The sequence below is a fragment of the Corylus avellana genome, chromosome ca10 (genome assembly GCF_901000735.1).
Source record: "Corylus avellana chromosome ca10, CavTom2PMs-1.0".
NCBI classification, from domain to species: domain Eukaryota; kingdom Viridiplantae; phylum Streptophyta; class Magnoliopsida; order Fagales; family Betulaceae; genus Corylus; species Corylus avellana.
The window spans coordinates 18677119-18704099 of NC_081550.1; the positions used below are offsets into that span (position 1 = coordinate 18677119).

At 35.8% G+C, this 26981-nt stretch overlaps 4 protein-coding genes across 4 annotated transcripts; all 4 read right to left on the reverse strand.

The window, feature by feature from the left end:
* Positions 1-251: 251 nt before the first annotated feature.
* On the reverse strand, positions 252-2140 carry LOC132164685 (zinc transporter 2). Its single transcript, XM_059575230.1, has 2 exons — positions 1525-2140; positions 252-672 (listed from the first exon to the last, which is right to left on the reverse strand). Exons 1-2 carry the CDS (start codon positions 2138-2140, stop codon positions 281-283), a joined length of 1008 nt encoding a protein of 335 aa, XP_059431213.1. The 3' UTR covers positions 252-280.
* Positions 2141-6109: 3969 nt separating this feature from the next.
* LOC132163871 (E3 ubiquitin-protein ligase SDIR1-like) lies at positions 6110-11171 on the reverse strand. The gene is made up of 9 exons (XM_059574251.1): positions 11051-11171; positions 8583-8678; positions 8397-8451; positions 8251-8303; positions 7905-8133; positions 7634-7748; positions 7021-7069; positions 6581-6706; positions 6110-6357 (listed from the first exon to the last, which is right to left on the reverse strand). Exons 2-9 carry the CDS (start codon positions 8658-8660, stop codon positions 6232-6234), a joined length of 831 nt encoding a protein of 276 aa, XP_059430234.1. The 5' UTR covers positions 8661-8678; positions 11051-11171; the 3' UTR covers positions 6110-6231.
* A 4048-nt stretch (positions 11172-15219) lies between these two features.
* Positions 15220-16882, reverse strand: LOC132163649 (E3 ubiquitin-protein ligase RDUF1). Its single transcript, XM_059574018.1, has one exon. It carries the CDS (start codon positions 16771-16773, stop codon positions 15670-15672), a length of 1104 nt encoding a protein of 367 aa, XP_059430001.1. The 5' UTR covers positions 16774-16882; the 3' UTR covers positions 15220-15669.
* Positions 16883-21785: 4903 nt separating this feature from the next.
* Positions 21786-25637, reverse strand: LOC132163075 (receptor-like protein 33). The gene is made up of 3 exons (XM_059573272.1): positions 22901-25637; positions 22469-22572; positions 21786-21881 (listed from the first exon to the last, which is right to left on the reverse strand). The coding sequence occupies exons 1-3, from the start codon at positions 25635-25637 to the stop codon at positions 21786-21788; spliced, it is 2937 nt and encodes a 978-aa protein (XP_059429255.1).
* Positions 25638-26981: the final 1344 nt, after the last annotated feature.

Below are 26981 nucleotides of genomic sequence, written 5' to 3' on the forward strand. Positions count from 1 at the left end.
GTCCGCAAATCTGCTTCAACGAGCTTTAACATGGTTAATTAATGCTATTTTTAAGTTGTTCAAACTGAGAAAGTAGAAAACAACATCTTATTAATAATGCGTTAGAACTTAGAACCAACATATATATATATATATATTGAACACCGGACAATAACACAAAGGAAATCATACTTTCTCAGACTTGGACTGAGTGCACACAGGTAAATGGCAGCCAATAGACCATAGAAAATTACACAAAACATCATAAATTATACATCGTCACCAACAAAATTAACCCAATCTAGTCCCAGATCATCACAACCGCTATAACACCCACTCCAAGAAGCACAGCAAGAAATTTGAAGAAGGGAGTGTCAAAATAACACTCAGAGTGCGGTTTGAAGCCCTTGGCTATAAGATGGTTGATGGCGACATAGATGAAAACCCCACAAGCAATGCCCATTGAGATAGCATAAACCCAATCAGCTGCTGCTCCTTGAGTCGTGGCATCAATAGCTATGCCTATTCCTACTCCAATGGGGCTGGATACAGCGAAGGCAAAAGAATAAGCTGCAGTTATCAGAAATGGCCTCTTTGGTAGCATCCTCAGCAGTGCTATTCCCATTGCAATGGCTGCGAAGAGTTTGTGCAACGATATTGTCCACAGATTCCTCCATGCATCACCTTCATTATCTGAAATTTCATTTTTGGGAGAGGGATGTTGTTAAGATTGCTAAACGAAAACACTATACTCATCCAAACTCAATTATAGAATAGGAAGAAACCAGCTAAACACAACTTGATTTGTTTATTTGTAATGCAATTACATGGCCTGATATTGGGTTAGTAATTTTTTACACGACTTATGAATTTATACGTACAAAATTAGCAGATTAGGGTGTACACACACACACACATATATAAAAGCTGACAATTTTTTACACGACTAGCAAACTCAACACAAACCATACATGAAATTGATGGGTTAGGGTTGAAAAATATAGCTCATTTAATTGTATGGATTAGGCTATAATTGACCTATATAGTACTCTTATATGCATACATTGACATGACCTGAATCAGCCGATCAATACACGAACATAAATGTTCACCCTAGCTAGTCAGATGCTTGGATATGAAAGATACTTAACACGGTACAAAAGTAGCATATATTAGGTTCACACACATACACACAAATCCTATATGCAATTGAATTAATTAATTGGTTAAGGTTGAAGGGTCTGACCCATTTAATTGCCATTTAATTGTATGGATTAGGTTATGATATATATATATTCTTATATTCATATATTCATACATCAACATGACCTGAATCAGCCGATCGATACACGAACATGAATTTTCACCCCTAGTCGGATGTTGGCATATGAAAGATATATACTTTAACTACAAAAACTAACTAGCTGGTAATTTTTCCATGACATATGAATTAGAACCCAAAGTAGTGCAAGATGGATGGTTCGTTGAATATTGAGAAGACTAACTAAGGAATAGATATTCATATAAAAACTCTTATCATTTTACCTGCAACTCCCACGGCAATACCCTCGAAAATGGAATGAAAACAAAGGGCGAGGATGAGTAGTAAGGTGTCTCCAAACGACGTTGTCCTCAGTAACGACGTGTCGTTGTGACCCACATGCACCTCTTTAGGTTGTTCTTCCGGCGTGCTTCCTTCTTCCACAACCAGAACTCTAGCTTCCGATCTTCCGCCACGGCTTGTAACAAAAGTCACCACGCAATCCCCAAGCATTGTCAGAAGATAACCCGATGACGCCAGCATGAAAGCAAAAGGGTATGTTTTAGTCGTCAGGTCACCAAAACCTTCGGCAGAATCGCTCAAGAAATGCATCATAGAGGTTCCCAAGAAAACCCCGCCGGCAAATTGCGTGCCCAGAAGCAGAAAGCTCTCGTTCCATCGGTAGAAGTAAGGGGAGACTCCGGCTGAAAAAGTGCTCACCAGGAGAATTATCAAACACCATACTTTCACCAGAATCAGGTGCTTCGAGTGCAAACTTACATCGCCTGTATCGCTGCTGTCGTGTCCTCCATGGCCGTTGATCAGAGACAGCTGGAGGAGTAGGAGAGAGAGAAAGAAAGAGGTTGACTTTAGGGTTTTGATGGAGGAGATGGAAGCCATTGATGGATATGGTCGAAAATCTCTCTCATACGGTTAAGTTAGGTGTAATGTTCGTTATAATATAAGAAAAGCTGTGTAAATAAAACTTCCTCGATCTAAGCCTTCAATGGCTATGTCTTTTTGTAGTACAGTTTTGACTTTGCAGGATATTGTAGAATTGTACTACACACTCCTCTTACTTGATTAACTCTCTAATCAATATATAAAACTTGTGTACTGCATTAATTAATAATTAATAATTAAAATGAAGAGTGGCAATGGCTGGCTTCAATGAAGTTTGCGTGCGAGCTTGCGTGAAGCAATATAAGTACCCGAGAACTCGGGAGAACTCGGTGGCGGTTCACCTCGAATTGAACTTTTGTTTCTCAATTGTTTAATTTAATGTGTGGTTCATTATGTATTACGTCATTTATAATTCTCTCATCTCTTTTCTTTTTCTTTCATCTTTCCTCTTTTAAACTTGCCCAATTCTCAACTTCTCTTTCTGAAACCAAGCTCTCTCTATCTTTCTCATGTTCTGTTTGATATTAATTACAGGACATATATATATATATATATATACACACACAAGTATTTACAAAATTTCATTTTCTTTCTTATTTTCAAACCAAAATTTAAGCAATTTTTCCCTCAAGTAAATGCCTTTTTTTTTTTCTTTCTTTTTTTTTTTTTTTAAAAAAAGAATATTTCAAATGAAGGTTAGCTGTTTTTTTTATTAAAACTTTTGAAGAAGTTTGGTATGTCAAATATCTTAATTGTTGGGCTGAAGGGTCATATTTTTTTTTTTTTTTTTTCAAACGGTCATATGTGGACAGAAAGAAAGAAATGAGAGAAATGGGTGTTCTTGTTGAAGAGAGAAATAAAAGGTGAATGAGAAAAATCTTAAAGAAAGAGAGGAAGAATTCTTCCTCTCTTTCTTTAAATTAGTTTCTCTTACGAAAGAGAAACTAATTTAAAGTTTATGCATTGGTGAATAGTGTGACACTGTTTCACCAATGTATGAAAGGATTTTGTTTGCATAATTGAATGGAGAAGAGTAGGTTTTTAGTGTAATGACTAGCCATTTTAGTTAAAAAGACAAAATAACTAAGTCATCCAAGATGCTTTAGAGGGTTAAGATTGAGCTCTTCAAACTTTCTTTAAATGTAATTCTAAAAATTTACTTTTCCTGCTTTAGCTAACGACTTTTCAAAACTTTTAAATATTAAAATTTTTAAATATTTATCTACTTTAACTAAATATTATTTTTTATTGATAACACTAACTTTAATGCTCAATTAGTTAGTATCCCCCTCCCCTTCTGCGTTTTTTTTTTTTTTTTGGTTTTCTTTGTTTTTGTAGGTGTTTTTCGGCCAAAAATCAGCAACTCTGGCTGCTACCGCCCGCCCCCCAAGGTGCTGCGCCTCCCTTCTCCTCCATCCGCTCTACCACGTGTCAATGCTGGCCAGTGCCCATCATCCCCTCCACTCCGGTCGCTGCTGATTTGCTAGCTGTGTTGCTTGTCTTGTTTGTTTGAATAATAGTTTTATCTTTAGATTTGCTCTCGTGAGCGATCTACGAGGAAAATGATGTAGTTTTCCGACCAAAATGGGTCGATGAGGAGTAGATCTAGTCTTCCAAGAGCAGATATGTGCTTTTATGGCTATTTTTCTGTTGGGACTAGGTTTTCTCTGTTTTTTGTTGTCTATATTTTTGTTTGAATAAAGATTATCTAGACCTTTGGGTTGTGGATGTGATTTGTTTTTAGAGCGAGGAAGATGAGCTACCTATGCATTGGGTTGAGTCTGTTTGGAACAAATCTGGTGTTACAACTGAAAAACAGTCATAGGTTAACGGATATTGATGTCATAGATAAGTTTTAAATGTTTGATTTTTATGTAAGCATCTATGATTTATAACCTCCTAGCCTCATAGCTTTAGCTATGATTTTTCAGAACTTTTTGCTCTACAATGTAAGAGCATTATGCTCGTAATCTTTCTTCAATGAGACTGAAATTTTTTCAAAAAAAAAAATTGAAAAATAAAGATGTTTTGGAAATTCAAGCTCGTGATCTTTTTTCAATGAGACTGAAATTTTTTTCAAAATTTTTTTTTGAAAAAGAAAGATGTTTTGGAAATTCAAGAGTAATGGCGGGCGTTCAATTGTACAACATTCAATTCAATTTAATTCATGCGTTAATGCTATAGAATTAATGCTACATCCTAAAAGTGATGAGAATTCAATTCATTCGTAATTGCGGCTACAAAATTAATGCTGCATAATGAACATAATTAACTAACTGTTTGGGCAAACGTAATGAACCAATTAACTAATCGTAATGTTGCCAATGAAGGAAAGGATCCGGCTTACATGATGTAGTTGAATCAACGGTCAAGATTTAATTTTAAAGTTGACTTATTTTTAGAAGTATTTAATAGGAGAGAGAAAATGAAATTTTTTTTTGAGAAATTCAATCTTAACCGTTGATTAAACTATAGCATACATGCTGTTATTTTAATAACAGCATGTAAGCCAAATCCTGAAGGAAATAATATTAAAAAAGAAAAAAAAAAAAGAGGTATCTTTTACTTTGTTGGCTCTTTACATTTGGAGAAGAATTATGACCAGTTATATTTAACATTGGCTCAAGAGAATTGTTAAATGGTGTTTTTGTTCAAATTTAAGAGAAAAACCAAATGAGAGGTACTATATATATTCATCCTCCCATGGTCTTTCTCTCATCCTCCACACGTGGGCCTCACATATTTAATAATAATTTTTAAAAGTAGAATAATGGGAGAAAATAAATCATTTCTCAAATCAAATATAGAGAGCTTAATATGGATGCTCTTAAACGCAAAATATCTAAACCCGAATAACAACTTTGAACAATCACACAAGCTAGAAGAGAAAACAACTAAAGGGGATTACTACTCCCGATAACAACCTAACCTTCTCGATATTCTATGTGATTCGCCTTCCCTAAAAAGCTTCAACTCATTGCTACACCCAACAAGGTCCTTTGTGTTTACTTCTCTCTTTCCCAAACCCAACTCAGCTCTAAAATAAGGCCTAATATTAATTATTTATTATTATGTACCATTGTAGATAACTAGAACGATTTTACCATTGAAATTGTCACATCTCTTTGTTTTTGCTCTCTCTGTGGCCGGACCTATGAGCCAGTGACTCATAAGCTGGCCTCTAATAGATTCCGATTAACATATAGAAGACAATTCGGACCAAACAGATATTGAGATTATAGAAGAAAATAATTAAGGACGAAAGCAAGGATCCTATTTATCACTTATCATGAAAATTAATTAATAATGTCGACAATGACGCAATTAGAGGGCAATAGCTAAGGTTAACTCTAAAACGTAATTAAGAAACAAAAGGCCGTACGTGTCGCCCCTTAAGCTGTCTTAGTCTTATCTTAATTCCTTTGTGTAGTTAAGTCGACAACTTGGGAGCATTCTTGCTCCACGTCACAAACGATTTTCAAAGATTCCGGGCGATTGACACTGCACAGTTGCTATTCGGCATTAACTTTGATTTCTTTTGTAAATAACTATTAGTTTCTGAAATATGCAATAAACAAATAACAAAGAAAGCCCCCTATTACAATCGAATTAGAATCCTCTCTATTTCATAAAATTATAAATAACGTGACAACATACATATCCCGCCCGTCATGCAAGTGTAAAAAACATATAGGTGTGGTTAACATTGATAGAAATGTTATAAACAATATTTTTATTTCACTATCTCATAATATTAATGTCCTAGTTTCAAGCAACTTTTAAATTTTTTATTTATTTTTAAACAATAACTAATTGGAAGGATGGTTAATACTACCATATCAGCATCGTTAGATAATTGTAAGATAAAAAAAATGTAATTTCTAACATTACTTATAGTAAAAATGTGCAGTTTCATAACTTTGAGCTAAGAATGCTAAAACAATTAAAGAAGTAGTAAATGGCAGAGGAGCTTGGTAACCTTTGTTATTTTGGGTAAAAAATAGATGCCCAAATAAGGAAAAGGCCAATCCAGAAGATTATACACAAATATGTAATGCATTTACAGATGGATTACTTAACAAAAGTCATTAAACGATGTCTGAGCCATCTGATTCACTCTCCCTGCTATCCTGCCATCCGGATCCTGCCCTGAATTTACAAACAGGGCATGTGCCTTGTTGCCGCAGCCATGGATCAATGCAATTGGCATGAAACTGCCAAGAAAACAAGAAACCCACATCGCTAAATTTTGGAAATATGAGAAAAAAAAAAGTACGATGAAGTAACAAAGATTTTAGTAACAAGATTAAGGATTAAAGAAGCTGCATCTATCCCAACTCCCCCAAAAAAAGCCAAGAAGAAATATTTAATGAATTTTAGGAATAAAATCATTTGCAATATCTTGTATATTGGATTCAACATGGGCAGTGGAAGAACCTGATGCAAACATGGCAAGCTACGAACAAGCTCCCCCTTATTAACTTGCTCCAAGCAAATGCTGCATGTCAGTTCATCTTCTGGGCCCTTTATGCTCCCGTCTGCCTTTCTACAGTCTTGCTTAGTCTGCTTGCAGAACAGAAAACTAGAAACTTAAGAGAATGCACAAAAGAGTATATATAATGATGATGACGGAGCACTGAATTCCACAAGCTCATTTGGCAGAGCTGGAAAGTTTTCCTACCAGTTTAATTACAGGCAGATGCTGTAATTACTATAACTGGAAAGGACTATAACCTTCCAAAACAAACAAGCTTTCAATTGCAAGTTGTTTCTTTTTCCCCCAGGGGCATCATTGCCGTTCTAATGAGCTTCAATTATCACAGGCTTTATTCTTATTCACTATTCAATCAAACTCGCAAAAAATAAGTAACTAAAACCTCAGCTGGGCCTGAAGAAGATGACTCCTGTTGCGGGGATGAGCTGCCACTATCAATAGAAAAAACATCATTTCAAACCATTGTCATGGTGCAATGGAGAGATGCACAAATTTATATATACTTTTCGCAAAAACCAGCAGTTCATATGGAATACAGCATTTTAGACATAAAAATAGTTCCTAAGCATTTCTGAAAAAATGGATTCCTCTCTCATCCAGGTTAGTCAAATTCCAATATACGAGATGCAAATAAAAGAGAAGACTTTCTAAGGATCTTCTTTGTCAGCAATCATACTCATTAAACAAATTAAATTAATAGCAATTTTAGTAATTAAACAAATCAAACTATTTATCCAGAGTTACAAGTTTACTGCCCTTTCCTCCCTTACTTAATGGGGTCAGAAGTTCATTCCGTTCTTCACCGTAAATATGACTGTTGTAATGAACAGTTAGTAACTTTCTATCAGGTGATAATACTGAGGGTAAGTTCAATACTGGATTGATGTTATCATAATCTATGAGCCATCCATATACTGATCACTGCAGACTGAAAAGAGGTTATAATATCATTTAAAGACGCAACATATTCTCATCCACACATCTTTCTAACTTACTTCTTTGAGCCAGCAACCCTATACTTGTGAACAGGTAAAGCATTTATCTGTTCCTCGCTCATTGAAGGAGTGGTGGAAGTATTATCAGAGTCCAATGCCCTGAGAGTATCATAATCTGCACCAGAATGAACAAATAATTTCATCCACAGATAAATCACAGGTAGGAATTCTATGGGCCTTGATATGGGCATCTGCATATGCACCACCAACTTACAAGAGGTGACCCCATCATACAAATCCAAAAGGTACATTTCAACAAAAAGGACAATACCTAGGTCATCAAACTCACGGTCAAGAAGTGCAAGCTGGAGTCTCAGTCCTTGTAATCGTCCTCTTGTTGCCAACGCCATTGATGGTGGCATGTGCAGTCGCAGTTCAGTATGAGCAAGCAAGCCACTTGCTGCTGCAGCATGAGCCCGTGCCTGTGCTTGAAGTTGTTGACAAGTTGCATACATCCTAAGGCTTGTGGCCATCAAAAAGACACCCACAACTACCCAGAGCTGCATGCATGAATAAACAGGGTTACCAGCTTTAATTGATGTGTATGTTTTATGCCTTGGAATCACTTACCAGAAGTACAAGTACATGCCCATGTGAAATACTTAATGAGAACATACCAAAAAGTTTGGTGACATCTGATGAGAATTCAGAATCATGAAAAGCAAAATAACTGTTGAACAAAGAGGTAAAGATATGGATTAGCATATGCACTTATAAAACATCAAGTAATGGAACAGAAAAAGACATGAGTCGAATACATTACCTGTGACAAGAAAAGCAAGTGAATTAGTATTAACTGGCCGAGTTGTATGAATACGCTGATAGGAAAAAGCGAAATCAGCATGGTGACAATCTTAAAATAGCAAATTCTGAAGATATAATCTAATTGAGAGACAGATAAAAAAGTAAGTGAAAAGTGCAGACGCATCCTAGTAACGTGTGGACATACCACTGCAGGTGGTTCAGGAATATATCCTGGAAATCCACTTTCAAGATCTGCTCTACTCCCTCGAAAAACAAAACTCATGGTTCCAAGTTCCTCTTCCTTCAAAATATAAAGGATACTATGAGATTATGCTTAAATATAGCAAGTCCTATGTAATACTAACACAAGCTAAATTTAAGTACAGCCCACCCCAGAGAGTCAGGATTTAGCACATTATTGACTTGAGTTCTAAACCAAATAAAAAGGATCAGTAAGTTCTAACAGTTAGCTAAATCTACACAACCTCACTTGTCAAGTACAGTAACAAGTCTATAAAAGTAAGTTCAGACTTCAAAACACCAAATCAATACATGAATAGGATACACAATGATCCTGCAAACATATTCCAGTAAGAGAATAGAATTGCAAGAAGTAGAAACAGTTTAATTCTACTTCTTTACACAGATTAAACACAATCTTACATTCTGAATCTTAACTGGATCAACTAAATTACTTGCTAGATACAAAATCACTGCATACATCAGATTTTCCATAGATGCCAGTAGCAAGTGTTTGACTTTAGTTTATATATATTAAACTTCATGCGAGTTATTAGTATCTCTCACAATCTTCCCAAAAATATACTGGAAGAAAATCAGACCAGTGATGTTACTTCTACACAGGTGCTGTCAAGTCACCTGTCCAAATTACCAGCAAAATGTTGAGTGGCACTCAAGCATAGAACATGGCAAATCAGCAATCGTATTGATCAGTTGCTCAACTCAAACACATCAACAATGTAAAAACGTAGTAATACATAGCAAGTAGTAATTGACTTGTCATAGAATCATTTTTCAAGTGAATTTTCGTTCACATGTCATAAATCAGAGAGTGAAAGCAGAGAAGAACTTTATGTTGCAAATTCAAGCATCAGCACAATCAAAAGAGAATATTGATATTCCGGCCATGCATAATGTTCAAAAGATATTTGCAGTATATGTAGCTGTTGAACCTAAAAGGGAAGTCGTTTCTACTCATCATGAGATGAGTACGGGCAAATAACTTGTCTCAGATAACAGCAGATATCTCCAGATTTCCACATCAGATATACATTGACAAAGAAATATCTGTAAACCAGGATCTGAGCCTCAAACCCAAGCACCAGCTCTCAAACTCTTTAAACTATACCAGTACAGCATATTGATAACATACCAGCACCCACAAGATATGCCTACATGGGTAAGATGTATCTCTGCAAGATTCTTGATTTAAAAATCGAAAGCATACCCACCCATCTGATGAAGATATTGGATGGTCAAAATACACTTGATTATTTTTAATCTATTATGTTGTGAAATCTAATGTGGGAGACTTCATACTTGTCGGTTCCAATATTTCTATCTGCAACTCATGCCTAAAAAAAAATGTAACATGGTCTTATAGGTTCACGCAGTACATTTATAGAGATGCAAATCAGATGCAAAGCACGGAGACCACCAATCAGTTGGTGGAAGCATCATTAATAATGACCCAGATGCACCAAAGGGATCCAAAACGAAAAAAAACGCTCATAACCAAACATATAGTGCATGGTGGAATAGGTCTAATAGCAAGAGGATGATTCATCAGACCATTGACCAAGTAATTAAAAAGAGCATACAAGTCCCTAAAGCTCAACTGTTATGTGAGAGGAGATAACATTGTTCCCAGAGTACTGAAGCAGTACTCTGTACTCCCGGGTAAGTAAAACATTGCCTTCTGAGCACCAATGCACTACTGTACTGAAGCATGGCTCCCAGAGTGCTGATCCCGCAAAGAATATGATTTTAGTACTGAATCCCGCCGCAATTATAAAACAAAGCATCTACAAAGTAACAACGACATTATCTAAATAACCCACGAATGGGAGCACTGAAATTGACTAAAAGGAGACCAATTTCTTTCATGCTCCTGAGGTGCTCGTCTTTAATGAAACACTTTCCTAATTGCGATCCATATAGAACTGGGTTGGGAATCAGCAAGTTTACACTATCCTAATACATAAAGGAACTATAATCATGCAAGTAACAACACGAAATTCAGCGATCAAAATTAAACCCAAAAAAAAACAAAAAAACAAAAAAACAAAAATTGCTCATACTCTCATAGAATGATCCAATCAAAAACCCCAACAAGAATCTAATTTGTTGAGTTGCTCTACAACCAGAAACACGCATGAAGACAGCATTTTCTACTTCACAGAACCCACATTGTCATTATCCTAATTTCACTCAACGAACACTCACACCAGGGCACAAATTCCCCCCAAAAAAATGTAAGCAAAACTTGACGTATTGCTGAGACTCTTAGGAGGAGAAGATAAAACGAAAACTCAAAATGCCGCAATGTATTGGTACCAGTAAAATCAGAAACCCTGGTTTTCTTTTCCAATTTTCCGGCAATTTTCTAGGAAACCAAACAGAGTGGAAATGCAGGAGAAAGGTAACACTTACAGATCGCGTTGTTGGAAAACGAATGGGAGAGATCGAAGGTACAATGTGTGTTTCTTCTGCTCCTACGTTTGCTGTTGTTGCCGATAGCGCTCTCGCTGTCCCAACCGTTTCAATAATTTGTTTGGATTTACTTTATTTATTTATTTATTTATTGAATGTTTTCCTAATTTTCTGTAATCTATAATTTTTTGGGAGGCTCTAGACGGAGTGCCACGTGGCCTTGCTATTAATCCAACCGCTGCCACGACATTATATAGCACATGCAAAGTAGTATTTTATCAATATAAAATATTTGCAAACTAAATTAATGAAATTTTATCGTATTATAATAATAATAATTATTTTTTAAAAAAAAAATCTGATTCTTGTTGTTACCGAGTAGGTATAGCCTCCGGGCCCGCGTATATTTGGCATCCAACGTAACAAACAGATACCTTGGTCCCCTGAGGATATTTTAGGAAAATCAATTATATATGCCAACATTATCTACTCATAAACATCCAATATTCTCTCTTATTTTTTCTTATAAAAAAAAAAAAAAAATACACATCTTTTTGTTAATATTTTTTTTTTCTTTTCTTCTCAAAACAAAAATACAACTCAAACACAAAACACTCTTAAAAATACAAAAATAATTTACATATTTATATCACATTAAAATGCTTTTTTCCTTGTTTTTTCTTGCTTGTTTATTGTCCTGAAGTTTGGGCATAGGACGTGAATAATTTTCTGGCCTTTCGGGTCGAAAATGACTTGTTTTGGTATGGTGTTTTTGCTCATGCCTGGAGAATAGCTACCTATATCCTGGATTGATTCTACACCGGACAGATCTGTTTTATAAGCTGAAGATTAGGCATGGGTTAACGGATATAGACGTCATAGGATTTCAATGTAAGATTTGTATGTTTTTTACCTCTATGACGTGTAATCTTTTAGCTTCGATTATGAATTTTAGAGTTTTATGTTCTATGATTGTAAGAGCTTTTATGCTCTTGATTATTCATGAATGAAATCGGAATGAATTTCTCTTAAAAAAATATATATATTTTTTCAAATAAAAAAATAAAAATATCTTACTAAACATATTAAGAAACACAGCCTACTCTTAAGACTACAATACATATATAATGTTGAAAAATGCTCCCCATTTCCATAAAGAAGATCAATGACACGGAAAATCTTAGCGTGCAAGCAAGTTTGTGAACTTGTAATATGAACTTGATTTTTAGGAATTTTTAAATATATATTTTATACTGATGGATTAGACATTGGCGTACTCAAGAATAATCTCTTAAAGTGGGCTCCCAATGCTTGAGATAGTTCTAATAAGGTGTAACTCACAAGTAACCCTACAAGCAAGTTAGACTTAATCAGGTCTTTATAGAGCTCAACAACTCAATATATAATGAGTTTAAGAATGAGCGTCATCCAGCCACGTTGTGTCACTTCAATCACTTCTTATATTCTTCGTAGAATATCAGACAACACCACACTTTAATATACACGCCATAACTTACCTTCCTGCAATAGTAGCATGTGACATTTAATTTGACACCATGAATTTGCATAATCGTAACGCACCGAAAGACAAGATACGACGTAAGATGTGATTCATTAAGGTTAGTAACCAAATACCATGCTCAATCAAAACATTGCTCAATAGTAAGAAACACCTGACAGGACTCATGCAGAGGAAAGAGATCCCATGATGTAAACTAAACGAGCTATCGAGTAGTATCAAAACATCCATTCTCTACCATCGTAAAAGAGTTTTCTACTATTGTTTTCTAATCAAATATTGACTTACGCATCAAAATGTTTTTCCGTCATCATCCATCAATTGTATTCGTTTTCTTCTCCATTGTAAGTTTGTTGGCCCGACCAACTAATTCTTCATACATCTCTTGAATGTTAAATGATGTTATTGATTTTCCATTACTACAATTAATTTTACTCGCACCTTAAAAGTAAAAAAAATTGTGGGAACAAGTTAAGGGTCACCGGTGAAGAAAAATATTTTCGAACCAATTGACTATGAAATACTACCAACAGTTTTGTATGGCTAAAGAAGAAGTAATCAACGAGAACGAGTCAATTTCCTTTAAAAACAAAGCCGAAAGCGAACAAGTTGAGGTTCAGTCTGAGGTTGTTGGCAAATTGGTCGCCGGCACAAACCCGGTGACAATTGCGTTGGTCGGCAGAGGCCCCATTCCAACAAGGCTTTCAACTTTGAAAAGATGATTCGATTTCTCCATGTTTAACCATCGGAGACGTCACTGAAAGTTGGCGCAGACCCAGCTGGCACTGCCAACAGCTGTAAACGCTAGCTACCTGCTTTTGCGGAACTGGATGGATGCTGAATTTAGTGATATAAACGCTGTCGTTGCACTCCAATAATTTAGTGCTAATAAGAGCTACCTACTATAATATTTTGGTGATGACCAAATGGGGCACAGGGAATATGACTTTTTTAGCCTGGTGTTTTAGAGATTATACCTTTGATTACAATTTTTTTGCAAATTGATTTCACTAAGGCTTCGTTTGGTTCGATGTAAAAATATTTTTCCTTATTTTTCGGTGTTTAATATGACCAAAATCATGATCAAACCGAAAACATTTGAGTTTACCAAAAAACCTTATTTAATTTTCATAAAATGATTTCAATTTTTTTAAAAAAAATCATAGACCATTTTTTAAGTTTGACCTTCTCCTTCTTGTACCCACTCTCTCGCAGTTCTTTTTTTGCTATAGTCAGGGTTTGCCAGAATCCTCTACCGGTCGCTAAAGCTCTCCCGCTGGTCGTTGAAGGTTGCCAAAATTTGTTGTGGTATTCACCGAAAGTTGCATGTTGTTTTCTTTCATTGTTAACTTTTTACATCAAAACAAACCGAGCATAAAAAATTAAATTTTCCTATTAAATTTTATTACTTGATTTATTTATCATTAAAATATTATCATGTGATTTTATTAAAAAAAAAAAAAATTGTAGTAAAAATTTCCCTAAAAAGAGAACCAAAAGCATTGGCATGTGAATTAAGGATAAGAAAATAGCAGGTTGACCCCAAGAGTTGAATGTGTCAACCTTTCTCCTTCTCTTTCTCCGTCTCTGGTTGGCCAGATTCATCAACTCTCATTTTGTATACCCCGTGCCCGCAGACATAATTGCTGGCGGCCCTTTCAGCGGCAGATTGTGCTTTTAGTTGATCTGTCAACGCAATGAATAAGAGTATGGGGCCGTTTGTTATGTTTACAAGAACACAATTAAAAAGGTTAACTACATATAACCTCATTTAATTCCCACTATTTCTGTAATCTTACTTTCAATGTTTTAATTTTTACAATGCTTTGTCCAATTTATTATTAAAATTGCGATGTCCTCCTTCCATGACCCAATATATATATAAGATCAATGACTTTAAAGACAGATTCCGAGATAAACTGCTAGACGTCTTTATTGTGTCCCGAAGAGAGATCGAAGACGAAGATTTGAATATGCAGTGGGCACCGGATGAAAAAGACAGTAGATAACAACCCATCAAGAGGTATTATAAAAATGATGGCAATTAGAGAAAGTAAATATGATAGCATGAATAAGAGGAAGGGAGCTATAATTCTTCCTTATAGTCCAAAAGCAAGATAAACACAATCATTTCCTACACGATATGCTTACAAGCACTTGAGTTGCTCGACCTCCTCCATTCTCTCATGAAAAAAGACTCTCCCCTTCTAGCCTGTTTTTTGTTTTTCCTTATTGAATATGACAAAAAAACAAGAAAAGTTGATTGAGCTTCCCATGTTCCAATGCCACTAGTGAATTTCATGGGCTGAAAAGGCAAAGAAGCCCCCGCTAAAAGCCAAAGCACATGGCAAAGTGCTTTGCTTTAGGGCCAAATGCCACTATTTTGGTCATTGCATCATTTTGCCGAAAGGCAGATCCAACAGGCCTATGCAGATTGTAGACTTTATGAGCCAGTAGCTGCAGATAAAATATGTGTTGCAATCAAAATCTGTAGCATGTACGTTTGACCCATAATTGGTCATGGAAAATTTGAATTCTTCAGCCACAATAAATCACTTGAATGAGCTAAATCACTCACAAATCTGCCATCATTCCGACCATCTGAATATTAATTCAACTGCCATTAGCAGCGGTTCGAACAACACAGAGATTGAGACAAATAGAGAGAGACCAGACAGCAGTTTAATAGATTGATCGCCAAGGAAAAGAATTTTACATGAAACTGAAGCTAAAGTTTACAACAATTTAGAACAAAGAACTAAAGAATGCTTCCAATATGGCCTTCAAGCTGGTAACTTGCCAATACACCTTCTATTTTCAGGCCAGCAAAACTGACTTTTCTGCTTTATAATAAACGAAACTGGCCCATTCTCTCTGTGCTCAGCCTCCATTTCATGGAAAACTTCCAAAAGAATTGTTCTTTTGATCTTGAAAGCTACCATCGGTAAAGAACAAAATCGAAAATCTTGCTAAATTCAATGCTATTTACAGCAAAAACGACTTCTGACTTCTAAATATAGTTCCCATTTAACAAAGATATCAAAGAAACCAAAAGGAATTCAAAATTTGTCATCAATTTGTACCCAAAAACAAAAATCAATCACCATCTTCCATTATTCCCACTCTGATCCTCCAAAACCCAAGCTCTGTTCCGCCTCCGAGCGTGCCTACCCAACACAGAACCCGAATTGCTCTGACTTCTGCTCAAAGACCCAGATTCAGACCCAGAAGAATTCGACCCAAACCTCAAGAACGAAAACATACTACGGAAAGCCCTCCGAAAACCACCACTCTCTCTCCCTCTAGTCCTCGAAGCCCACGAAACCCGTCTCGGAGCCCCACCCGCCCCGAACCCACCATCCATTTCGGTGTAAACGACCGGTAGCTCTCTCTCCGCCGCCGCTCTTCTCCCACCGGAAAACCTCCCCACCGCGAACCCACCTCCCGGTAGCCTCCATATGGTCAGCCCCACGGTCTCGTCCTCCGAAATCTCCGCCTCGTTTCGCTCGCTCGGCAGCTCGTGCCGGCATACCGGGCAAGAGTTTCGGAGCGAAAGCCAGGGAAGGATACAGTCTGTGTGGTATATGTGCTTGCACGGCATTTCGCGAGCCTCCGATCCCAGTTCGAACGCTTCCTTACAAACCGCGCAGTGGGACTCCGATCTGACGTGGCTGCCGCCGATTTCGATTGTCGGCAGGGACTCTATCGCGGCTTTCGATGCCGGCGGGTTCTCGGGCCGCCCCAACCCCGTTACTTCGATCTGGGCGAGCTGCTCCAACAACCGGTCAAATCCCGAGCCCATCAGAAACTCCGACATGCTCGCCGGAAGCGGCCGAAGTCCCGACCCTGCCCCATCATCGTAGTACAACTCGAAGCTGTTCCTCTCTCCATCACCTTCAGCGGCAGATTCCGCCGCACCGCCACGGAGGACTATGACCGGGTTGAACGGCGAACGGTTGCCGGATCTCCGGCGGCTCCGGCGGGAGACTGGACTAGGGGCTCTGTCTGAATCTTGACCGTTGGATCCGAATAAGTACATGGCGGACGTAGCGAATCGCCGGTTGGGATTTTCCGAGGAAGGAGCGTTCTCGATCTCCTCGATGAACCCACCGTCGCAGTACGGGCAGGTGAGATTATCCTCCGACCACATATGAACGAAGCGCGTGCATCTGTAACACCAATACGACGTCGCAGGTGATGACATCTCTGTCTAACTTCCAGTCCAAGATCTGCTTCACAAGTTTCAGATCTCCGGCGAGTGCAAGCGAAATAGAAAGAAAGAGCTTGGAGAGATAAAAAGTTAGAGACTGGAGTTTGAGAAATGAGTAAAAGGAGGCGAAGGCTTTTAAGGCACGCGAACTCAAACACGAGTGTACTCCACGCGGCAACGCATGGTTCGGTGAAAGTTTGAAAAGTCATGCGGGGAAATTAGGGAGCGTGGGAATGCTTAAGACAAAAAGAAAAAGGACATAATAATTGTCGTCGTGAAATTGGGTTGGCGCGTTGAGGAGCGTGGCTGACTTACCGGGTGGGGACACGTTTAGGACGCCGAGTTTGAAATTCAAATAGTCGCCGATCGTCGTAAGAAGATTTGTAACGAGGCAAACGTTGTTTTGTGTTTGGTGTCTTTTTCTCGTGAAATTGACGAATTTGGGCCCCACTACTCTAATTATGCTTTGTTTTGTTCTTTGTTTAGGTTAGGATTAGGAACGTGCTGAGTTTAATGCAAAGTTTATTTTAAAAAAAAAATGGAAAAATTCCATAAATTTTCTTGGAATTTCAATTTAATTTTTGAGTTTTCAATTTTGGCAGTTACATTCTTAGATTTTTCTTGATTTAAATAGTTTCCTTATTTACTGGTGTCCAATTAATTAACAGTATGACACCTATTAATTAATACAACGTAATTTTTGTTTGACATATTATGTGTTTTTTTTTATTTTTTATATGTATGCACAAGAGGGAAGAGAGATTCGAACTAATAATTTTCGTTTTATTAGGCGTGGCCCCAGCCAATTAAACTACCACTTGAGGACGACATATCATGTGTTAATTATAAGTGCAAGTGCCACATAACACAATTAGCCGTCATTTTTTTTTTTTAAAAAAAAAGAAATAAATTCAAAATTGAAAAGCTAAAAATTAAATTAAAAGTACACGAAAAAACTAAAGGACTAAAAATGATTTTGCTTTTCTCCCTTAAAAAATTGAGGGTTGGTTTAATGGTCACGATAACGTCCAAATACCAAGTCATATTGATGTTAAACGGCATAAACTTTTGTGGGTTGAAAGTATTTGCGATTTACAAGTTGTATTTGTTTAATGTATATGGTGATGAAGCATGCTGGTGTGAACAAATAATTAAATGTTTTTTGTAAAAATGTTGATGTATATGTGTGAACAGATAACGAGCTGTCGTTCAATAATGTATTAAATTAAGATAAGAAGTTAGGAGTAAAGCAAAATTAAGTTCAACTTAATCTTCTCACTCCTCACATTTATTATACCACACTGTATCTCATTAGACATTTTGAAACGGTGCGTTATGATACGAGCGAGAAGATAAGGAAGAATATTAGGTATTTATTTGGTATTTTATTGTATCCCCCCTCCCTTTTTTTTTTTTTTTTTTATTCTTTTATCTTTTTGTTCATTGAAGGGACATTGCTATTCCTTATATATATGTGTGTTTTTTTTTCTTGTGAGAACAATGTGATTGTAATACGTCCATGTATTGTCAAAGCATTAGATCTTATTTGGACCGTGTAATATTCCCGTAACATGCTTCATGTTCATTCAATTAGAATATTAATTAAATAATTAAATTGTTATTTTTAACTTAAAATTTTCAAATAATTGATCATTTAACATAATATTAAAGCAATTTGAACTCAAACTTTATCTCTACAATTCACTTCACATTAATATTTTATGTCTTCCGACTCACTTATTAAGAAAAAGTTTTAAGTAATATTAGAAACTATATTTTTATTTTATAATTATCCAGCAATGCTAATGCGGCAACCTTAACAAACTCGGACTGATTGGAATTGATACTCAAACATTGTATAGTAATTGTAAGAATAAAATATAATTTTTAGCATTACGAGAAAGTTTAACTTCACATTTTTATTAAATATTTTACTTGTTAAGTCTTATTTAAAAAAAAAAACAAAAAAGTTTAAATATGCATAAAAATTATTAAAATATTAAATATAATACCAACATTTCGAAAAAGCTAAAGACAGAAGACGGTTAAAAGCATCTTATTGTCTTTGTCAATTTATTTTTTTTCATTTGATTTGGGAGATGGTAGTAAGGTAATTTGCAGTTGGTGTGGGGTTGGATGAAAGAGCAAAAGCGAAAGTTGAGTTTGTGTGCCTTGTTTCCTTAATATTCGTAGAGACTAGAGAGCTTCTGTTGAGGTGCACGCGTGAAGCATGTCTATCATTGCAACTCCCACGAGACGCGCCGGATTCCATTTTCTCCTACTTTTTGCCCTCTGGTACCATAAATTATCATCAAATATTACACCTACTTTTTTTTTTTTTTTTTTTAATATGAACAGTAAAAGTCTGAATGAAATATTATCTAGCTCATTTAAAATAGTGTCAAGTATTTACAAATATTTAAAATATACATTAAATTTTTAAAATTATTAATTACAGTTTACTAATTTAGACTAACCTTTTAAATGTTTATACACATTTAACACTATTTTAAATGAGTTGAAGAATATCTTCTCCAGACTGATTTAGAAAAAATTTATGTTCATTTTTTAGTATTTCATCGGTTTTCACTTAAGAGTGAACATGTGGTATTTGTCTTAATACAATTCGTTGGGATAATAAATTAGCTTAGGGCTCAAGTTTAAAGCCCATTTAAATTAAAAGATCCACTCAAAAAACTAACTATATAACAAGAATTAAATGGGTCTCGGTCCGTCTCTTTATCTCCACATTCCATTGTTCTTCCTCTTAAGCACTGTATTGAGTTAATCATCAGAGTGTCTCTGATCTCTTGAGAGACATATTAGCAGATTGAGAAATCTGTTTTATTTTCTTTTGTCTTTTGGTTTCTCTTCTAAAAAATTATTGGCAAACAACTCCAATCCACCAACATTTTGAGAGCATTATGATCACTTCCCTCTCCTCAAACTAGACTCTCTGAGCTCCTCCTCGTCTGAATTTCATTTTGTCTCATTAAATAAAAAAAGAAAAAGAAAAAGAAAAAGAAAAGTAGAAAGACGAGTATAATATATTGACTGACCCAGCCAATGAGATTGACCTCAATGAAAAGGAAAAGGTCAAGAAAAACCCGTAACGTGCTTTATGGTCTTTGTCTTTGAGGTAATTGATTATGCCCCTCTACTTGTTTAATTATAAGCACCCAACAAAGAACAAAAAATAAAAATAAAAATAAAAAGTCTATAAATTACTCTATTTGTGTCCAAGAAAAGAGAAGTTGCTTTTCATCAAGCCTTTAAAAAGCAGCTTGTGACGAAGACTTCCCCACGACAAGAAAACGCGTTGCCCTCAGCCTACATCAAATACAATACACCATATATACGTACGGGCTTTGTTGGTGTCGTTTTCTGCCAAAGACCATCAAAGTGTCTTGAAAACCCAACGAATGGATCCCCTGTAATACCCAATGTCTAATTGTAGGCTGAGCCAAGGGTGTCGAAACCGCTTATAACTGTTAACCGCAAAGCGGAACGGTTAGCCATTTTAAGAGTATGAAAAAGTGGTTAATAAGTGTTAACCGCTTATGCTTATATATAATAATATAAATATATATTATATTAAACATATAACATTAAAAACAACGCCGTTTTGGTGTCATTTTAAATACGAGTTAAGGCTATAGTTTTACATATTCATTGTTTTTTAGAACACTTTGATTTGATCCAAAACTATTTAAAATAAGCTCAAAAAATAGGCACAATGAAGGCCCAAAATATCTACAAAAGCTCATATAAAAAAAATAGTTATAAAACTGCCGGTTATCGGCTTGAATAACCATTAACCGCTAGTTATAAAATAACCGCTAAACGCCTAAGCGGAGCGGTTGCGGTTATTAAAATTCAATAACCGCCTTACGCGGTTGCGGTTAACGGTTTTAACCAATAACCGCTAACCGCAACCGCTTGTAAACCCTTAGGTCGAACTAAAATTTTTTTGAGTCATATGTTCGTCTCAAACAACTAGCCCATTGTTAATGTTTCCTAAAATAATTCCTCTCAAATTATAAAAAATTGTCATTGTCTTCTAATAACAAAAATATTCTTAATAAAAATAAAAAATAAGAAAATGAAAAAATGGTGACCCACAGCCGTGGGGAAAAATTATTCTTAATAAAAAAAAAAAATAAGCTAGTATTTTTTTTCTTATATTTTGGCCCTTGGGGAAAAAAATTTGATAAATTTCATAAAAAGGCTAAAGGATAGTCAAAGTCAATTCTTTGTCTCCCTCTCCATTCTCCACTGAGTGATAATTTGAAGCTATTTACCTTTAAATGATATTCTTCACTTTTATTTTACTCTGCTTTATGACCATCTCCTCAATCACTAAACAAGCTTTAGACAAAAACGTAACAATTCACCTCTGATTCAATCTGCTTTCATTCTTTTCTATTTACGGTTTATAATTTTTCACTTTATTTAAATTTTATTACTATCTTCACTACAAAGCCTCCACAAATCATGAAGCATCTTCTTCTGCGTCATTTGTTATATCAGAAGTTAAAAATTTTATTTTCACATCAATTTTATTTTTTTATTAATAACTGTTACATCGACATGTCAGTCTGACATGCTTTTGATCAGGCACAAACAACACTAAAATAGGAAAAATAATTAGAATTCAAAGAGGTACAAGTAACATGTCTATATATGGAAAGGTACACTGATAATTATCTTTATTAACAATATAACAAAAGTACTGTGAATTATTTAACCCCATCAGAGAGATCTTATGGACTTCAGCAAACACCTTTCAGAGTAAACTTGAAGCAACATATCTCTGCAAGTGAGGAGTACAGTGGTGTAAGTCATTATCAACCAAAAGTTCTTTAAAAAAAACCAGACTGAATAATTGCAAAATGAAGCGTGAATCTCTACTCAAACACATTATAATGTTATCCAAGACCACTTCCAATATCATCTAAGAGGAAAAAAAAAAAAAAACTATTTAATTAGATGTGTTTGGACAAATTTCACACACTAGCACTTGGGGGAAGTTTGTCTTCATCCTTATAGAAGTTGAAAACTCTAACATCTAGCCTTACAGATTCTCTTACAAAGCCTTGCTCCTGCAGAAAAATGACTTCTGCAACAGGAGGTCTAAAACATTGGTACTGCAGATTTATTAAGTGACAAAACATTTCTAACTTATATCATTCATTTGGCTTCAAAGCCACTGTAGCACAAGAGAATATAATTGCACTTTTAATTTTTTGTGAATTTTTAAGCTAAAGAGAAGTTCAAACAATACTCTACGAAAGTAGAATCACATGCATAGAAGGGATTAGAAGATTCATAAAGTTTGCATTCAAAACATTAATTGTACAAACTTCAATGAATCTGCAACAACATTTCCCCCTACCTGCATTGATCCGAGTCACTGCAAGTCTGCAACTAATTACTAATTACTAATTAAAGATACATAATGAATTGTGAATAGTCTCGAGGCCCATAGAGTTGAAAAGAAATGGCCCATACATAAGAGGTCCATTTGATTCAAGGCATCCTAGATTCCTAGGAAAGCCCACATGCATTTCCGCAAATAAGATGCTTGGAAATGTGGGCATTCCTCATTTAAGGTGCTATGTGAAGTTACATTTTAAATTAATTTTTCATTTTGATTTTAAAAAATAAGCAAGAGTTTGTCATGACAAACCTGGAGGTGTTGCGCCTCATAACCATAACTAATGCCTCGGCTCTTGATTTCTGAATGCCTGTCTTTGATGATGTTCTTTTCTAAGACACAGTTGAGGGAAGATCCTAAACAGAATGTCATCAACATGTTTATAGTATCATATCCTCCACCTCCTCCAAAACATAAGGGGGGCAATTACAATTCCAAAGCCAAAAATAAATCCCAGTTCAGCACTTATGTAATTCCACTCAATCATACTCCTATGACTTTCTTCATATGTTGGAGGTGGCAATCGTGGATCCTCATATGTGCATTGTGATTTCAAAGGCAAACCACATAATCTTTCATTTCCTTCGAAGGAAGTTGCCGAAAATGTATTAAATTGCTTGATCAATGGAATCTATCCCACCAATTGGTTGAACGAAAGGTTAAGGACTGACAGAAAAATCAAACCATTGGCGAGTTGCACGGGAATCTCACCAGAAAGCTCGTTGTTTGATAGGTCTAGTGACTCAAGATGACTCAATTTTCCCAAAGATGGTGGAATTTCGCTTGTGAAAGCATTATGCGACAGGTTGAGAGTATGTAACAGTGTGAGTTCTCCAATTTCTTCAGGTATAGGACCATCAAAGTAGTTACAAGAGAAGTCAAGGGTGGTGAGGATAGTTGGAATCTTCACCAGCTCCATCTCTAAACCCTTGCTAATAATTGTTACCGTATCTTGATAAGAAAAATTACCGATATATGCAAGGTAATTACTCCCCACGCCCACCCCATGCCCACGATCCATCATTGATGTCCAAGACAAAAGAAGTATTATTGGAAGGTTACCAGTAAAATTATTTGAAGCTATGTCTACAATTTGAAGCCATGGCCAAGTGACATTAAGTTCTAGATGAGTAATGGATCCGTAAAATTTGTTAGATCGCAAAACAAGAACGCTCAACCAGGATGTGTTCTTCAAGTAAATTGGGAACGTACCCTCGATGTGGTTGTTCCCAATGTCCAAGACCTCCAACCCAATGCAATTGGCCAAAGATTTTGGTAACCCTCCTTCTAGTTGGTTTTTATTGAGAGATAAAGTTTGTAAACCACAATTATCTGGAAATGCATCGGGAATTATGCCAATGAGGTTGTTTTTCCTTAGATTTATCACATTAAGTGAACCACTCATCTCAATCAAGCACTGGGGAATTGTGCCACTGAAGAAATTATTAGACAAATCTAGACCTTCAAAATATGTAGCATTGCATATTGATCCAGGGATGCTCCCATTCAATTTATTACTTGAAAGAAAAATGGATCTAACGGAAGGAAGGGACCAACTGATGTTAGCTAGAATGGAGGGATCCAAACTATTCTCTGAGAAATCCAAGTATTCAACATGCGGGATATTTGGGAGCTGCCCTTGGAGTTGATTGGAGCGAAGATGTAGGCTAAAAAGAGAAACATTGAGGATAGGTCCTTCCAAAGTCACTAGAAAATTGTAAGAGAGATCTAAGTAAGAAAGATTAGGAAGTTTCCAGATCCAGTTGGGCATCTCTCCAAAGATCTGGTTGTGTGAAAGGTCTAGATAAAATAAATAGGATTGGTTTCTCAAGAAATCAGGAATTTTTTTCAACTTGCAGGAAGCGAGAATTAATTTGTCAAGGGGAACAGAGGATAACGAAAAGTTAAAATCATTATATTCAGATAACAAGCTGGTGTGAGAAAGATCAAGGTATGAAAGATTTTTTAACTGCTGAATCACACTAAGGTTCAGGGAGTTATTAAATTTGTTTGAACCAAGCGAGAGATATCGAAGACCATGGAGTTCAAAGATAGACATGGGTATTGGCCCTTCCAAATGGTTGTTATCCAAATAAAGGTATTCCAAGAAGGAAGAAGCGTTGGAAAATTCTTTGAGTTGACCAGAAAATTGATTATAGGAAAGATCTAACATTAGCAATGATGTAAGTGAAAATGGAGAATCTGGAATATTCCCATTCAGTAAATTGTCACCCAACAACAAACTCTCAAGATTCAAAAGTTTTTCCCACTGAGTGGAAATAATTTCACTTGACAGATAATTATTATAAAGCCTTACAGTAGTCAGATTCTTGCACATGCTGAAATTTGGAATTGATCCACTGAATTTGTTGTTTGAGATATCCAAATACTTCAATTGCGTGAGGCTCGCCATTGAGTCTGGAATTGATCCAATGAAATTGCAACTCCCAAGACCTACTGTTGACAACATTTTAAGGTTACCGATAGAAGATGGTAATGTCCCAGAAAAACCTGTTCTGTAAAGATTCATGGTTTGAAGAGATCCATTTGGAGGAAATTCTGGCAAAGAACCTTCAAGGAGAAAGTTACTTGACAAATCAAGAGTTAGTAGCGTTGGAATTTGGAAGATTTTTTCCGGAAATTTTCCATCAAACCCAGAATAACTGACTTTCAAGGAAGTCAAATTTTTGAAATCTGCAAAAAATTCTGGAACTGGAGCAGAAAAGTCGTTATCATTCAAACGAATAATTGAGAGGGAATGAAGATTCCGCAAGGAGGAATCAATCGGGCCTGAAAGATTGCAGTATGACAAGCTCAACACTCTCAGATTTGGGAGCGAAGATGATAATGCCCGACACCACTCATTACCTGGAGCTGATATAAGTACACCATCAAGATTAAGTTCCATAAGCTCCGAAAGGTTTTGAATCAACACTTTAAAATTTGGATTCTCAAGATGAAGGTCATTGAAAGATAAATCAAGAGTAACCAACCTTGTCAAGCGCGAAATCGCAATAGGAATCTGCCCTGTAAAGTAAGCAAATGAGAGATTCAAATAACTCAAATTCGCAAGCTTGTCAAACTCTGATGGAATCTCATGAGAATAGTTGAAGTCGTTATAAGCCAAACTCAGGCTCTCGAGATGCTGAAGGCTGAAAAGGCTGCTTGAATTGTCGAGTCCACCCGAGATGGATTCGTTGGTCAGGTCGAGACCAATAACACGGCCCTCGTTGCAGGTTACGCCTTCCCAAGAGCAACAATCAGCACTTTGATTCCACTTAACAAGTTTAGTGGACATAGTAGAATTAAACGTAAGATTGTTCTTCAATTGCAGCAACAAGGACTGCTCATTGCGGAAACATGGGCTAGACACCACCCCAAAGACAGAAATGGTCATCAAGAAAAGTGAGTAAATGGCCATCAAGAAAAGCCAAGAAAAGACCGGGAGTCTCATTGGAGGGCGTTATATATATAAATAAGAGGAGTACAGTTTTACAGTAAATTAAGGATGGAAGAGGTGGTGGTGATATAAGATATATGAATGGTGGATTCAGGAGTATATATATAGATGGGGGTTGTGGGCCCGATCGAGTAGATCCAAAATGTAATTAAGCTGAAAATATAATGGTGGGATCAGTACTGCAATTGAAGATCACGTGGTCGCCCAATTTCTTGTGTTTGGGCAGGTGGAATTATTGGGGAATGTCCTTTTTTCTAATACATATTTGTATTAACAAGGATTATTAATAATTGGAGGTCATTGCTTCAGCCATGGGATTAAACCCATGTTTTATTGGGTTTCACTCTTCTTTCTTTTGCGTAGCAAGATTCTTATTTGAATAGTTAGTGATGTATTCTTAATCAACTCTCTATTCTTTAGCTAAATAATAAACTCTCTAAATTTAAGTAAATAATAAACTCTCTAAATTTTTCTATCCTATTTAAATATAATATTTATTCTATCTTCATTCATTTTTTATTCTCAAAAGCACTCCACAAAGTTACAAACCCATAAGGTTGTTGGATACAAAATTATTTAAAAATTAAATAAAAAATTATAGGAAAGAAAAATCATATATAAAACTTGGTTTTTCTTTAATTTTCCAATATATAAACTATTTATATTATTTAATTATTTTTGTTATCTATTTTCCCTAAATAAAACATGTTCATTAATTCGATTTTTGTGGAACAAAATAGTTCAAATACAGATTTATATACAGATTTTACAAATGATCACAATCAAATCCAAGAAAAAATTTCATATTTCAGCAGAAGACAATTGGGAGGGGATTCAATGATTCACATTTCTTTGAGTATCCGAATTCTCTATATTTAAATATAACCAAACGAAATAATCTTTTAAAATTCTCAAAAATCTTAAAAGCGAGTATTAAAACGATAATCTTCAGAAATCTTAAAATCCTCATAATTCTTAATACTCTCATAAGTGTGTATGAAAATGATAGTCAACACATTAAGTCTTTTGTGCCCACTTTTGATGCAATGCCCCTCCCTGTCAACAAATTTGGTTGCCGTGTAGTGGGGTTGGACCCTTTTTCACTTTGCGTATTTAGATTGGGATGGAGAAACTTGTTTTCAATTTGAATACAAAACTTGAAATTAATAAGCAATTTACATGTATAAGACTCAAAGCATGGAGTCTTTGCATCACTATAAAATTTATTTTTCGTTGACTATCGTCTTTACATTTGAGATAAGCTTCAAAAATCAAAGTGGACGGACCATAATAACAAATGTGACC

Bases quoted from the DNA above. Each gene is read 5' to 3' on its own strand.
- LOC132163649 (XM_059574018.1), bottom strand. From the start codon at position 16,773: ATGTCATCACCTGCGACGTCGTATTGGTGTTACAGATGCACGCGCTTC.
- LOC132163075 (XM_059573272.1), bottom strand. From the start codon at position 25,637: ATGGCCATTTACTCACTTTTCTTGATGACCATTTCTGTCTTTGGGGTG. The intron at 22,573-22,900 runs GTTTGATTTTTC...CATTCTGTTTAG, and splicing joins TCCCGTGCAACTCGCCAATG to GATCTTCCCTCAACTGTGTC. The intron at 21,882-22,468 runs GTTTGTCATGAC...ATTTTTCTGCAG, and splicing joins ATGAGGCGCAACACCTCCAG to GAGCAAGGCTTTGTAAGAGA.
- LOC132163871 (XM_059574251.1), bottom strand. From the start codon at position 8,660: ATGAGTTTTGTTTTTCGAGGGAGTAGAGCAGATCTTGAAAGTGGATTT. The intron at 8,304-8,396 runs GTAATGTATTCG...TTTGTTCAACAG, and splicing joins ACTTGCTTTTCTTGTCACAG to TTATTTTGCTTTTCATGATT. The intron at 6,358-6,580 runs GTTCTTCCACTG...TTTTCTTGGCAG, and splicing joins GCTTGCCATGTTTGCATCAG to TTTCATGCCAATTGCATTGA.
- LOC132164685 (XM_059575230.1), bottom strand. From the start codon at position 2,140: ATGGCTTCCATCTCCTCCATCAAAACCCTAAAGTCAACCTCTTTCTTT. The intron at 673-1,524 runs GTAAAATGATAA...ATGAAATTTCAG, and splicing joins TATTGCCGTGGGAGTTGCAG to ATAATGAAGGTGATGCATGG.